A 15,047-nucleotide genomic window follows, 5' to 3' on the forward strand; every position below is an offset into this window, starting at 1 on the left:
TGGCCCCGTCCAAGGTTTGTTTCCATCAGTTTCTTCATCTTCCATGGCCTCCTTGGTGACTTTGGCATCTTCCTCGATACTGAATTCTACAAAGCCAAACTCTTTGGAGGAACCAGTTTCCTGATCAGTGACTATTCTTGCTTAAACAGAATCCTTAAATGATTCTTTGAGGGTCTCTTCAGTAGTACCCTCTGACAGACCTTTGACAGACAGAGGTTTGGAATACACAATAGCCTGTAATACACAATACACACTTCTTGTAATTACACTTCTTGTAATACACAATAGCCTGGTTCCTTGTGACTCCAGCCTGATGGTTCTGTCCTTGGTTTCCATTTTATTCCGGGAGTTTATAGATTCTTTAGCATCTTCAGATGAAGTGAATTCTATAAATGCATGCCCTTTAAATTTGCCATTTGGGTTGTGGACACTTTGATAAAAAGTTGCTTACTCAAATACTTTCTGAAGAGTTTCTTCCGTTGCACCCTGGGAAAGGTTACATAAAACCAAAGTTTTTGATTCACCACTCCAAGAGAGCTGCTCTGTCCAGCTCTCTCTTGCCTTTGTCCTTCCTTTCTCTCCGGTGTAGTAAAGGGAAACCAAACATATTGGTCACCAATGTCTGCCCTCTACTTTTCTTCATAGATTTTCCCTGCATCAGCATCTGTCTTAAATTCAATATAAGCAATCCCCTCACTCTTCCCACCTTGGCGGACAAATCTGATCTCCATGGCACCTTTAAACACTTCTTTTAATTCATTACCAATGATGCTGAAAGAGAGTTTTTAGAAAATATGAAATGCTTCATGACTTGGTGTGTCATCCTTGTGCAGAGGCCAAGCTAATCTTCTCTGTATTATTCAAAATTTAGTATATTGCTGCTGAAATGAGCATAAGGGTGTCAGTCATACCCTTTATTTTTTGTTCCTTAGAAAGTACAAACGGGGAATCTTGGGTGAGGCGAAGGTTTTTATAGAAAAGAAAGAACACAATGTTGGATGCTTAGGTAGGTGGAGGCAGGGAATCTGTGAAGAGTTGAGAAAGAGAAAGAGTGAGATCGAAGTATATTGTATGAAATTCTCAAAAAGAAAATTTAAATACATCCATCCATAAAAAAGAAAGTACCAAAAAGAGGGTATATTTATGTCTTTTAAACAAGGTAAGGGCAGAAGAAAAATATAACTCTCAATTCCTTCTAGATGTCAATGATGTTAGACTTACATGTCAAGAGAAATTACTAAATTACTGTTTTCAGCCCAAGCCCAGCATCTTGTTGAATTAATATGGGAACTGTTAAATGAACTAGAGTGCTATTCTATGGGTTTGCTAATCGTCTATAAGCTTTATTAGTCTCACTTGCAATAACATTTTACCATGTTCAATAAGGATTTTTTCAATAATTTTTGAGAACACTATTTTTGTGAGAGTGCTTTCTTATTAAGGAGTACAGTTACTTGTGGAAATCTATGTGAAAACCACATAGAATAACTGAAGATCCTGGCTCGGTTTCTTATACTCTGCCCAGATTCTGTCCTACTTTTCGGCTTCTTGGAACCCAGTAGTCAGACTCTTCAAGTATTTTTCCTCTGTAGCCCATTGCAAACAAAGCTTCAAACTCAGAAAACAGCATTCATGAACTTTTATTTATCCCTCCTACCAACGTCTATTCCAGACTGATGAGGGCAGCATTATATTTAAATGATATGTGCAAAAAACAAACAAACAAACAAACAAACATGCCTGCCCTTCCCAGTGGACAACCATAAACCTTCCCATAGTGAGTTTCACATTACTTGTACATTTCTTTCAGTCAGGGTACTTTTTGCTTTCTTTGTGTTCCTATTGAGATGAATGTTATAATGATATTTCAGCTCCCAGAGGTAAACAGCTTGTTCTTTAGAGGAACAGAATGCACATAACCCTCTAGGTATCTTCTGTAATGTCACAAGATATTTTCTGTCTAGTTGAGAAAATGAAGCATGTATTTATTATATCTCAGACAAACTGGGGATTAATACAAAGAAAAAGGGCAAGATTCCTATCTTTTGAGAAATGAAGATCCTTAAATAAAAGCGTATTATTTGAGAAATGAGCATATCCAATGGGAAAAAAAATTCCATTAGGATTCACTAATGCAAAAATTTAACATAAATTATTGTCCTTAATTTCAAAGATAAGAATTGCAAAGCCCATTTTAAAGATGAATTATATAATAAAGCCTATTTCCTTTTTTAGAGTGTGAAGCTGACATGGTGTTTTATGTCATATAACCACAAAAAGCCGTGCCTGTGTGTAAAACCTATTTCTCTTATTTTAATGGTATGTATTTTTCTTTTTTCTCTGTATCTCTCTCCAGCCACAAAAAAGTTCTCCAGGAAACCATGAAAGCTCCCAAGTTCAGTCAACAAAGGAAGAGACAAGGAGAACCTCTGTGTGTGGTCCTCAAGATGTAAGAATAACCTAAAGTGGTTTGGAAAGAAGGACACAACATTTGGCAATGGTAGCTCATGCCATCACGAAATGTTCTCGGGTCAGGGGATGACTTCTTTCTAAGCGCTATAACTTTCCATGTGATGACATAGATGTTGCTTAGACAATACCAGGTAGATGTTCTAGATTGAATAGCCAGATTCTGCTATGCAACCCATGGCTCAGCACCACCACCACATCATTCCTACAACAACAAGACAGACAGCAATTAAAGGGTTAAAGCAGAACAAGGAAACAAACAAAAAAGATTCTATAGTGTTCACCACCTAAGAAACATGCGTGTGCCCTTAGAGAACAACATGCCAGACAGACATCCTCCACCTTCATATGATAAAGAGTTAGGAACCGGAACTGTCGGGACAGGGGGTCTCTCTTAATAAGTGCAATTAATAAATAAAATATCAATGCTTGAATTCTGTTAGAACAAAGGCTTTAGATCTATTATGACAGATCTAACAAATAACATTTCTGTTAACTGGATTGAGATACAGGCTCTAGACCAAAGAGAAATTATATACAGAGACTACCCATGGCTGAAGGAAATTAGCTAATAGCTAAGGAAATAAGGAAGAAGAAAAAACAAATAATTTGGTACTTATATTTTTCTTCTGCTAGCTTCCAACATGCATTTTGAAAAAAAACTAATTTGTCAGGATGTTTGCCACTGAATCTTTGTGTGTTGAACCATATATCTAAACCATATAATTTAGGATATAAAATTAATCAGGCGCACAAATCAACACTCTACAACTGACTTTCATGGAGAGTCCAGAAGGCTATAGGTATGAAGGAATGCCTTTGCAGTGGTCTGAAGTATACATAGATCTTTGACCACGGGAGCAAATTTTTACAAACAGAAAATATACCAGAGCACTATGGATACAGAATGGTGGTGAGATATTCACCCATAGGTTAATCAGGAACCGCAAAGTAAGGACTTGGATTCCCTCATCAGAGAATTTAGATTGAACTATACAAGGTTTTCAAATGTTTGTCAACTGAAGAACAAAACAAGTGTCAGTTTATAGGAGGATATTTACCTTTTTATATGACAAGTTGAAAAGCTCTGCATTGTTTGTTGATGTTCTAAGCATCATTTTGGCTTACCTTTTTAGAAAAAGTTGGGCCTGTCAAAATCATGTGTGTGTGTGGGGGGGGGGGGGTGGGTGGGTGGGTGGGTGTGCATGTGCGTGAGTGTGGGTCTGTGTGTCTGTGTGTGTCTGTGTGTCTGTATCTGTGTGTGTCTGTGTTTGTGTGTCTGCATGTGTGTCTGTGTGTGTGTTGTGTGTCTGTGTGTGTTAGTATTATCTCCCTCCTCTCCCACTACTGGTGTTCTCCTTCACAAACTTCTCTCCCTTTGACAATCCCTAAAAGCATGTCCTTCCTGGCACTGTCTTTACTGGCACTAATGAGAACATTGTCTCTAGACTTACTTCAGTAGACACTAGTGTTTGGTGTTTCAATCTTCCAGAAGCTATAATTCCTAGTTTAGAGCATGCTCAGTCGGAGCTTCAGATCCAGAGAAAATGTCAACTAGATAAAGTACTTGGGTGTAAGAAGGAGGAATTAGTGGTACTGTATGAGTATCAATTTTCAAGTTTTAAATCAGGAGTTCTAATCTATGACATCAGAATATATCACCTAGAAAACACTTCAAAATATGGCTGCACAGGACTTTTCACACAAGTTAACAGCACTCCCATGGGTGGGATCTGCACAGTTGATTGTTTAATTCAAATACTCCAGATGATTCTGTGCTGCAGATAAATTTCACTAACAGTGGTTTTCAAATAGAAATAATCACAAAATTATCTGGAGACATTATTCACAGTTTGAACAACTATTTGAAGTGTTCTAAATGAATAAAGCTAAGGGATTTTGTGAAGCTTTTGATGGGCCTGACGACTGTCATCTAGGAAGCTCTGTCATTATTAAAATCAATATAAGCTTATTGGAGCCTCACAGGCCTTAATCACACGCATACAGCTATGTACATGTATGCATGTTCATCCATGTATGAATGCATATATTAAATTAGCATATAATAAATGTCAATTTCTGGAAATAGATGTCTTGCACCCATTATCAAGTTCATATAAAATGTGCCAGCACTACAACAGAAGCTGATATAGAAATTACCATTTTAACATATAATAGAACAATAGAAGAAATAGATAACTTGTTACTGGATAATATACCATAGGGGCTATGCCTTTCCTAAACCAATGGTCTTTAAATTATTTTCCACAGGTATTTAGGATTGTCTGTGTTGAGTGTAAGCTGGTCACCCAAACACAGAACATGGGTACTGTTTATCATAAGCACTGAGGTTTTGAAGACTCCTTTCCACAAATTCACATCTGAGAATGCCACACTTTTGACCATTTCCAATTAGCCAAATAAGTGTTGGAGGTCTTCTGAACCCATGGGAACTATTCTTGAGTGTAAATGACTAAACTCAGAGCATCAACATCCTGAGCTGTGTTCAAGTGTGACAGCCATTACAGTCTAGCAATATGAAAATACTTTCAACCTTATTATGGATGCAGATGGAAAGTCAAGCTCCACTTTGGTTTCGTTTATTGGATATATAAACTGACAGAAAAGAGTATTTAATTTAAATGATTACTCTAAAAAACACAAGAATTACTTTGTTCCCTTGTACTCCAACATTTAGACTTGCAATCCCTGATGATGAGCCTTTTGCTTTAGTTCAGTATTTGGTTATCCTAGCTGTCATGTTTTAATGCAATGGCTACCCTTTATAATCAAATATTTATCCCCTTTATCAAAAATTAATTGATCAGAGGTATGAGTTTATTTTTCTGTTTTCCATATTGCTTCAGATTCTATATGTCTATCATTATGTACTTCCATACTATCATTGTTTAGTTCATATAACTGTAACTATGATTAATACTTATTATTTTTGAGATTATATTTATAATATAATTGCATCACCTTTCTCCAAACTCTCCTATATATTCCTCCTTGCTCTCTTTCAAAACTGCATATATATTCCTCCATACATAAATACAATATGCTTAGTCTGTAATGCTACTTGTATGTAAACCTTCAGAACTTACCATTCGGTATTAGGTAACCACTTGGTGTGCTCATCCCTAGGGAAGTACCAAATTATCTTAATATCTGTATCTTCACATAAGTTCTGAAAATAGGAAGTTAAAATCCTAAAGCTTTGTCATTCCATTATAATACCAAAGGGACTATGCCAAGCCCACTGCAATGTCTTACAATTTATATGATCAGCCTGATCATTTTAATAATCTTGCCTGCTACAATTTTGATAGGGAATTATATCTATAAATCATATCAAGGGCAAATTTCATCTTCATAACTATTATTCCAACTCATAAATTGTTTATATAACTATGTTTAAATTTCCATCTGAAATGATTTATAATTTTAGAATTACATTAATTCTGAGGTTAGAAAATCTAAAATCTGACTTAGGAAACCCCATAATCTGTAACTATCAGTAAGTGTCTATATTCTATAGTACTTCATAACAGAGATGAATATAGTTGGTTAAAATACCAAAGAAAGAATAAAATTTTGGTAAAAATGAGATTTTTATCAAAAGTATCTGAAGCAGAATTAGCAGTTAAAGTGGGTAGCTGTGTGTGGTCAGATAATGAAAACACATTTTGGAATGAGGGTAGGAAGTGAGGTATCGAAGGGAGAAAGTGGATACTAGATGTAAAGGATAACCAGACTACAACCCACAGCTCCAGAGAATCTAGGAAGCAAGGAGGACCCTAAGAGGGGTGCATGGATAGCCCTGGGAGGGGAAATAGATGAGATCTCAATGAGTAAACTGGGGTGAGAGGAGAATTAGAGTGCAGGGGGTGGGGGATGAAACCATGTTTTCAGTTTAAAGATTTTGCAAAGATAAACATTTTCTTATCATTTTCTTTCATTTTCCCACTATTTATTAAACTTGCATTTTCCTACAATTATTATTTTGATTTCTTTCTCATGAATTATTTAAAAAAAAACCTTGTTCCCATTTATTCTCATTATTTTGTTTTGATTTTTTGAAACACGATTTCCCTACATATCCTTTGCTGACTTAGAATTCACCATGTACCCAGAGTGACATCAAACTCAACAATAATCCTCCTGTTTCAGCCCAAAAGTTCTGAGAATATAGACTTCAGCCAATGTCCGTGACTAACTCGTGTATTTCTATGATAAACATTAAACATTAAACCTGTTCTTTGCATATTTTACATGGGAAAGTGAGCCTGCATATACCCCAAAGTCTACATTCTTTCTCCCAGAAAGCACAATTTAGTGCTACATATTGCCCTTCTTTCCACTCCTGTTAATTTCCTTTAGGAAAAAAGGAACATGTTATGCAATTATTTTCTCACAATGCCGAGACCAATATTAATCTTTAATTTATTATTGGTACCATGCACCCCACAGAATTTTGTTGGCACAAAGGTAAGAGGCATTAATCTGCCTACCTCATTGACACTACTTTATAATTAGTTGTTAAAACTCAACCTCCTTTCTGGTTAATTTTATTTTCTTCTTCACTTCATTGGCAATTAGGAGTCTTTTAGGAAATGTGAATGGTTCATAATTGTCTTTAACTTTGAAAAATACACTAATTTCCAAGGATGACTTTTAACAAGTAAACCATTGTACAGTAGCAAGTATAATTTATGATGCATGAAAACTGCATTCTCAGATATACTCAGTTCTATAATATCCCATTAACTACCCTCTAGGCCTTAGGGGGACTAGGAATAAAAACATGTGGAAAGGCGACCTTTACCTTGACAGAGATATCTGCAGATCCTTCCATTCTGGGATTCTGCTCAAGTTAACATGGAAGTTCTTTGATCCCAAATCCCACTTCCCTCTCCTCCTCCTTGTGTCTTGCCCTTTATCCCTTGTGGTATCCCTTTGAACATTTGGTAGTAGCTCTCCTTCTACCGATTTTTTGCATTTTTGGATAAATTTGTTAGTATTTATCTCTTAAAGGAGAATCAATTTGTACATAAGTATTTATAAGAATTACACAAGGAAATTATTTAAAGCCCTAATCTAAGGAACTTCCATTACATTACAGCAGCAATGAAAATGATAAGCATAAGGATAAATGTTCCAGGCACACATATACACATGTTCACATACATATTGAAACACATAAATATACATATGGCACACACACATAAACATGTCCATATACACATTCATACTCACACACATATATTAATTGAATAATGGTTAAAAGTAGACTCAAACCATGATTTTCATAAAACATCTTTCTTTTACCTTTTTAAGAATTGTAATTCAATGAGCTATTCTCATGAAGAATTACAGGACACAGAATACCTGTAATTACTCCAAGTAGTGTTGGAATATGATGCAAAGAGCCCATCAATGTGACAGATATTTGTTGTGCTTCTGTATATATTTAATAGTCATAATTAAAAAGAAAATCTGTGTGTCTGTATAAATGACAGCAGGAATCATAAAACAATGCAAAACAAAATAAAAGCAGAACAGCTTTGTATACATGATCTCCAGAGTCATGCAAGGAGAGGGATGCCTACAGAACTGACATAGATTACAGACTTTCATTGAAGAGGATCATAATGACAGCATAGTTGAGAAACCATTTTATGGGATGAGTTCTATGAAATACAGTTTGTATGTCACTAGATTCCAACACAGAGAATTCTTCTGTCTGTGAAGTGTCATTGGAAACATAAGCATGGAACTTGTGCAGAGAATTTACAATGGAATTTTCTCCTAGTAAGAACCAGATTCCTCATAAACATTACTGTTTGACCTGTGAGGTAGCCCACAACTTACTCCTTCTCCTGTCCTCTTAGAGTTCCCATCTTACTGTATCCTCACCAGTTCATCACCCATTCTGCATCTCCATTCATTTTCCTCCCCTTTGTCCTAGAAATTCTTCCTTATAAATACTCTCATCATCACTCAAGGTCAGTTCTTACCTCAGTGCTGAAAAAGAAAATGGCAGTTCATCCAAGTAATAAATAATCAGTCTTTCCTTTATGGACAGTATATCACATTTCTTTCCTTGGGTGTTGTAGAATGTTTCTCTATAGAATAAGGTAGCTAATGTTTTGACTCTGGTTTCTTCTGTTATTTCACATCACTTTTCCATTAGGCATATTTTGATTAAAATATTCAATAAAATATTGAACCTTCTATAAAACATGATCATATCTGGTCATGAAGAGAAAGCAAGCATGTGAACATTTTAAATGACTGATACATATTTCATGATCTGTGATTTTATCCATTTGTTTCTTATTAGGCATTAGATACTGACAATCTACTATCAGATAGTAGATTTACCTAGGTATGATCGATGTTCGTACCTTTATCTTTAAGGATCACACCAAGTACTGATGGGCTGGCTATTCTTACACATATAAAAGCAATCTGAAATGCTATCATTGATATATATTCACAGTGCGGACTGAGCAGAAATGTAACTGATCCTTGCTGCTGTTAGAAGGAACCAAGGAGGGAGTGACAGTAGGAATTCAAAACCACATGAAAAGGGTTTTTTTGTGGAGGAAGAGGACATAAAGAGATGACAAAGAGTAAAGTAAGCTGATGCTTGTGTGAGGCTCAGATGTGAAACACATAAGAATCATTTTGTACTAGAACCTGAACTGCATGAGTCTTCATCACCTCCACAATCTCTACAACACCATCTACTCAGAGTATTTTACATGACAGAATGAATCTAAAGGGGGCCCCTTGACCCATGGTTTTTTTCTAGGAAACTGCATTGTTGAATATCAAGAGCTGTGCACTGACTAAACTCTTAGTCTCTGTTTTACACATGGAAAAGACTGCAGGAAGTCAGCATATGGAACACTGACATACTCCATCTTAACATCTGTTTATAGTATGAGAAAAAGGAGAAGAGAAGGGAGCAAGAAGACAAAGACAGAAAGAGGGAAGGAGGAAAGCAATTGGTGTCTCAGTGCTCACTAAGGTAGAATGAAAGCTGACTGGAGCTGTTTCCATTGACAACAGCTGCTTCTGCTCACATCTCATAGGCCTAAAAGGGAACTCATGGTTTCTTGCTTTGTAAAATATAGCAATATTATAGCTCGAGAAATATTGCCTTTTTAAAATATACTGAAGTATTTTGCAAGACATATTTATGATAATACAATTGAAATTCCTTCCTGTCTTACAGTATTTAAAGATTCATTTTTATTTTTATTTGCATGTTTGTGTATGAGTGTGTGTGTGTGTGTGTGTGTGTGTGTGTGTGTGTGTGTGATTTCTGTGCACATGTTGGCAGAGGTCAGGAAAGGTTATTGGATATCCTGGAGTAGGAGTCGTAAGTGGTTATCAGTTGCCTCACATGGGTACTTGAAATTGAACTCTGGTTCCCTGAAGGAGCAGCAAGCACCCTTAACTGCTAAGGAATCCCTCCAGTCCCCTGCCTTAATACTGATGTCCCTGCAGGCACATTCACCAGTGATGACTAATTTAAATGTTAGCGTCCAAATGCATCACAGATAGACTATTTCTTTAATCTTTTTCATCTTTTGATTGTTTTACAGAGAAAGAATTTTTCCTTAGAATCCAGCTTATTAGTAGCCGGTGATAGAAAGAAGCGCCTGTGAGGTGCAAATGACTCTGAACATTTGCCAGCTCCTGGGAACCCATCCAGTCAGGAGGATTTTCCCTTTAGTTTTTAGTATGCATTGAATTGATAGAAACTTTTTACTAGAAGTAATCCAAAATGGGTTCTCAATCACCTTTCTTTAATTTAATTAAGTTGACCTACTTTTAATCGTTTTATAGGAGGGTAGTTCCTGTTTGGTGAAACATGAGGAGGGTCCCCAAAGAAACGTCACTGCAGAATCAGAGCCCACAACACAGGTATTCCCTTGTGAGTCTATTTGATTTTCATTATATCTAGAAAGTCCTTCTTGTGCTCACTAGATTGCAGGGCAATTCTTGTTTATTTTGTTTAACATTAATTTATTTTGTGTGCATGGGGGGAGGGGGGAGAGCATGCCACAGCTCTTACATAGAGGTCAAAGCTAACATGAGGGATTGTGTTTTACCTTTCTACCGTGTGAGTTCCAGGCATCAAACTCAGTTCATCAAGCTTGGTAGCAAGGACCTTTACCTGATGAGACATTTTAAAAAATATGAAGACCTTTTATATAGTCTAAAAGAATGTATATAGCTCCTTCAAGCCAGCCCTTTGAATTTTGCTTGTCTGCTGTACCTGCCAGTAAATATTTTATTGTACCTATGTGAGGCCCCGCAAAGACAAAGGACAGATTCCCCTCCTCTCCCTCTATGCTGCCAACCAAGAAAGTAGAGGAAATTAAACATAGAATTAAAAAAAAAACCTTGTTTATAATTCTTATGAGATGAAAGATATTAAAGATGACTGGGGAAGTAGAGTAGGTGTAAAAAGTAGTCACTTTCCACAAAAATAAACAGCAAGTTTACCTGCAATGCGGAATTCTGAAAACAGCATATAGTATCAATGTTCAGGAATTTTTAGAGGTAGATGAATCTATGTTGGATGGCTTAACCAGTTTTCTCATGGTAGCTTTTGAAGAACTCTACCAGTTGTAAACACGGTGTGTACATGTGGTAAAAGTGAATAGTTGTCTCATTTGTGGCTATCCTTGTGGTCTAGATGCTATTTGTTTACACTTGTGGACCTTCATTGCTGTCCTACTACAATTTTGTATTTTTACCTTAAATACGCCTATTTTTACTCTTCTAATTGTCTTTTCTTTATTGTTTGACAGAAATTGCAAATGCCTCTTTGTTCTGAATGTGAGGAGAAAAAAGGCTCAGAAAAACGATCAGCCAGTTTTGATGCAACTCCAGCTAGAGAAGAAAAAATACTGTAAAAAGGAGGCACGGAGTCAGAGCTTCTCTTTCCTGCCATCTCATGTTTCTAGAGTACAGGCTTGATGGGAACACCATGTTTCTAAAGCATGCAACTTTTTCAAAATTTTATGTATCTTTATAATGTGGATTACACAAAAATTTCCAAAAGATTACAGGCCATTTATGAACTTTAGCAATAATCTAATGAAAAGGATTTCTTCACTTATACACATATCTAAATGTCCTCCCTAAAATTACCCGGTATAAATTGATCTGTTTTGAGCTAAAATACAACCTTACCATTTCTTGGTCTTTGTGTGGATACCTAGTACTTCTAAGGTCTAGTTGCTAACATCAGCTGGAGGATGCTCAAAAGTGGGTCCTCAGTGTTTTTAAAATCCAAATTGCATACATATGAAGGTTTTGGTCCACAGTGGCCATCTGGTGTCATTTCCTCCAAAGCTGGAATTTGCAGACCAGAATACATGATTTTAGACATTTTTTGCTTGGCTCATTACATTGATTTAATAACAATTTGATATAAATTATGCACAGTTAATTCTGTCAATGATAAGTTAGTTACCAGAATTCATTAGTTAGATTTAATATGCTATACATACAGAATGAATGTCAGATATCTTTCATACTATTTTTAAGTTTTAAAACATTCATTATGCATATTCATCTATATTGTTTCAAAATGTGAATCAAGCTGTCTGAAGTGCCAGTATTTTTTTTCTGATGTTGGATGATAAATTTTAAGATGGGAGAAAAATTCTAAAATATTAACATGCAAGGTGTCCAAAGATATTGTAGAATTGAGATTTGATGAATGAAAAACAGAATGGAATCATTTTTTAAAAGCAATGATGTTTTAGCTTACAGATAGGATTCTATGAGAATATCACTGATCAGAAGAACCAGGCTCATCATAATTAAAGCATAACTCATAATCAAGAAAAAATGGATACATAAATAATGATCTACTTAAGATCCCACTTGGCAGATAAAAATGAACCAACAGATGAAGTCAGGGAGTCCACACTGATTGAGTATGTTCACTTTTGTTGGATAAACACATTTTGAAAGTTCAGAAAAAAAGATAAAACCACTGGCTGTATAGAATTAATCTGTCAAGCCCCAATTAACAACTTTAAACAACATAGCCCAAAATAAAAATACATTAAAAGAAATCAGTGGGACTTAATTTCTAAGATCCAATGGCTTGAATGTGATATGTTCAAAGGAATTTATGGAGCTCTAGAATTTGGTGAAAACATTAGTAGAGAAAGGAACATCACCATTTATTAATTCTACATGCAGATACGTGTTTTGGGGATTTTGTCAGTCTTTCACTCTTTTAAAAATAAATATGTGGTTCTATATGTTTCATAGATTTTTAGATGAACTGACCAAGATAAAATATAAGACCAAGATACCAAATTTATACTCTCCACATCTCCAGTCCTATCTCACTCCACCCCCAGTTTCATAAAATATTAGATCTTCTTGATAGAATAACAGGCTTATCGTTTTCTCTTTCTTTTTCTTTTTGAAGCAAAATCTCATCTGTGTCAAGTTAGGTACAAAATTACTACAAAGTCCTGGATGACCTTGAGCTCTGTATCCTACTGCCTCCACCTCCCAAAGGACTGAGAGTTTCAGTCACTCAGTAATGAAAAAAATTAATTCAGTTTTAATTTAGGGTTGCTTTTCCACTCCTGTCTAGGGCACTAATTTCCTGCCTCATCCCTGTGGGTCCTAGAGAATGTGAGTTGCATGTTCTTTCTAGCATTCAGGCTGTGAGGGCTGTGACTCCTTGGAGGAATGACTGGATAGAGTTCCATGTTAGAGCAACCTTGTTTTCCTGTTGTGTCTTTCCTTTGCTTTGACTTCCAGTTCTAGCACGTGATAGTCTAATCAGTCTGCTTTTCTTAACTCTTGGGTTTGAATCAAATGATAAAATTTCCTCCTAAAATGTGTATAGTCATGTGTATCCACAGGTCTTCTCTAGGTTATCTGTCATAATATTCACTCCTATTTTTGACAGAAACACCTTCAGAGCAGGAGGTTGTTTCCTAACACTTTTTAAAGAACATTATGAAAGTTCTTTTAGTACTTTGATAGGGTTATTTTTAATATGATTTGTGGCTGTTCTTTAATTAATGTGTTTTATCTCTCTTAGCCCTCTCCTTCCTTTGAGATTGAACCAGAGATGTTTAAACTAGTTTCCATAACCATGTGGCTATTCCATAGAAGAAATGCCCATATCCTATTCTTCTTAACTATCAGCTTTACACTAGATATTGTTTTGAATATTAATATTTAAACAGGCCATTCTCATATGGAAAGAATATTATCCAATATATTGACAATACATGGTGTGATTAGGTTATATACTTGAAAGGTTAAGTGAAGAAATACAACTTATATTTTGCAGCTGTGCATTAATTACTGTTGAGGACACCCCCCTGTACTTTCTAATGGAATAATGTATTTAATATGTCCTTCCACAACTAAGAACACTTTTTCTCTATTTTATATTATAATATAATAATTCAATTTAAAATGTGAATCAAATACAATGTATTCATTTGTAAATTAGCAAACTTTTTGAACTTTTGTCTTTCTTTGTATGTACATAAACTATGTCAATTAAACTAGTGCCTAAGACCTGTGAGCCCCGAATGAGCACTGGCTGTGTCTATTGAATAGGACGTGCCCAGAGGACGATGGTGTCGGTCCTTCATCTGGATAGAGATTTCTTCACAATTCAAATATTTGAACGCTGAAAATACTAGTGGCTGACTTTGTTTCTGTCTTTGAGCAGCTAAGTAGCACAGCATTGCTGCTTTATCATAATTCTGTTTCACAAAATACACTGAAGTGCAAGCTCAATACAGTTTGTTTTTTGTTTTGTTTTGTTTTGTGGAGCAGATGTTTGCTGTTTTAGATGGACAAGGTGTATAGCTGGGCTGAAATTAAATTTGTGAATTTGCTACAAGGGAATCTTTTATTTTTATAGCTCAGGTAATGTAATTAGCACTAACTGCGGCAGAGGTGGAAGGAACAATTGACACTACAGAAGAGAGAGGCTGGCAGAGAAACACACACGATGCTTGTTTCCATAGGGGACTGTACTGTCAGAAGGTCTACATCCTCGAGCCATGTATTCATCTGGATTGTGTCACGTAATATTAATGGTCAAGTACTGAAAAATAAAAAGTGCTGAAAAGTGGCTTATTTTCTTCAATAAAAAAATTGATACAAAGCTCATAATGTATTTATGCAAACTGAGTGGAACAGCGGATACTGGCTTGCCTCTGTCTAAAAGAATCCAAGGACTACTTTGAAATATCATACTGAAAGCGTCTTTAATTTCTTTGATGACTCCCCAGAGGTATTTTGTGTTTTTTAGAGCATTTAAGAAGTAGTGTTCATGATGTTGGGACTTAGATTTTCAAAAGTACTATTAATATTTATTATTGTTGTTTACACTTAATTGACAGTTACTACATATGGTAAATGAGGACAATTTGGTGCTTGACGCAGCCATCAAATGAGAAACGATTGCTGCATGCTTCATGGATAATACCCCTATGTTTTATAAGAATTAACTCAAAGCCTAAAGTAGTGGGAATGATCAACAGAAAGAGTGA

General features: G+C 35.7%; 1 protein-coding gene and 1 non-coding gene across 6 annotated transcripts in view; one reads left to right on the forward strand and one right to left on the reverse strand.

Annotated features, from left to right (window-relative positions):
- Window positions 1–14,626, forward strand: part of Luzp2 (leucine zipper protein 2) — a 351,648-nt gene extending 337,022 nt beyond the window's left edge. For 3 of the 5 annotated variants that reach the window (XM_006979660.4, XM_015998323.3, XM_076543832.1), the window contains 3 exons: window positions 2,357–2,449; window positions 10,333–10,410; window positions 11,304–14,626. In XM_006979660.4, coding sequence (XP_006979722.2) covers window positions 2,357–2,449; window positions 10,333–10,410; window positions 11,304–11,408 — 276 coding nt within the window. In that variant the 3' untranslated portion in view covers window positions 11,409–14,626. Of the gene's footprint in view, window positions 1–2,356; window positions 2,450–10,332; window positions 10,421–11,303 lie in introns of all 5 variants that reach the window. The other 2 variants (XM_015998320.3, XM_076543836.1) reach the window with 1 other exon arrangement.
- Window positions 789–893, reverse strand: LOC121826946 (U6 spliceosomal RNA). The gene has a single exon (XR_006069106.2). It is a non-coding gene; the product is annotated as a U6 spliceosomal RNA (small nuclear RNA).
- Window positions 14,627–15,047: the final 421 nt, after the last annotated feature.

Source organism: Peromyscus maniculatus, chromosome 1, assembly GCF_049852395.1.
Source record: "Peromyscus maniculatus bairdii isolate BWxNUB_F1_BW_parent chromosome 1, HU_Pman_BW_mat_3.1, whole genome shotgun sequence".
NCBI classification, from domain to species: domain Eukaryota; kingdom Metazoa; phylum Chordata; class Mammalia; order Rodentia; family Cricetidae; genus Peromyscus; species Peromyscus maniculatus.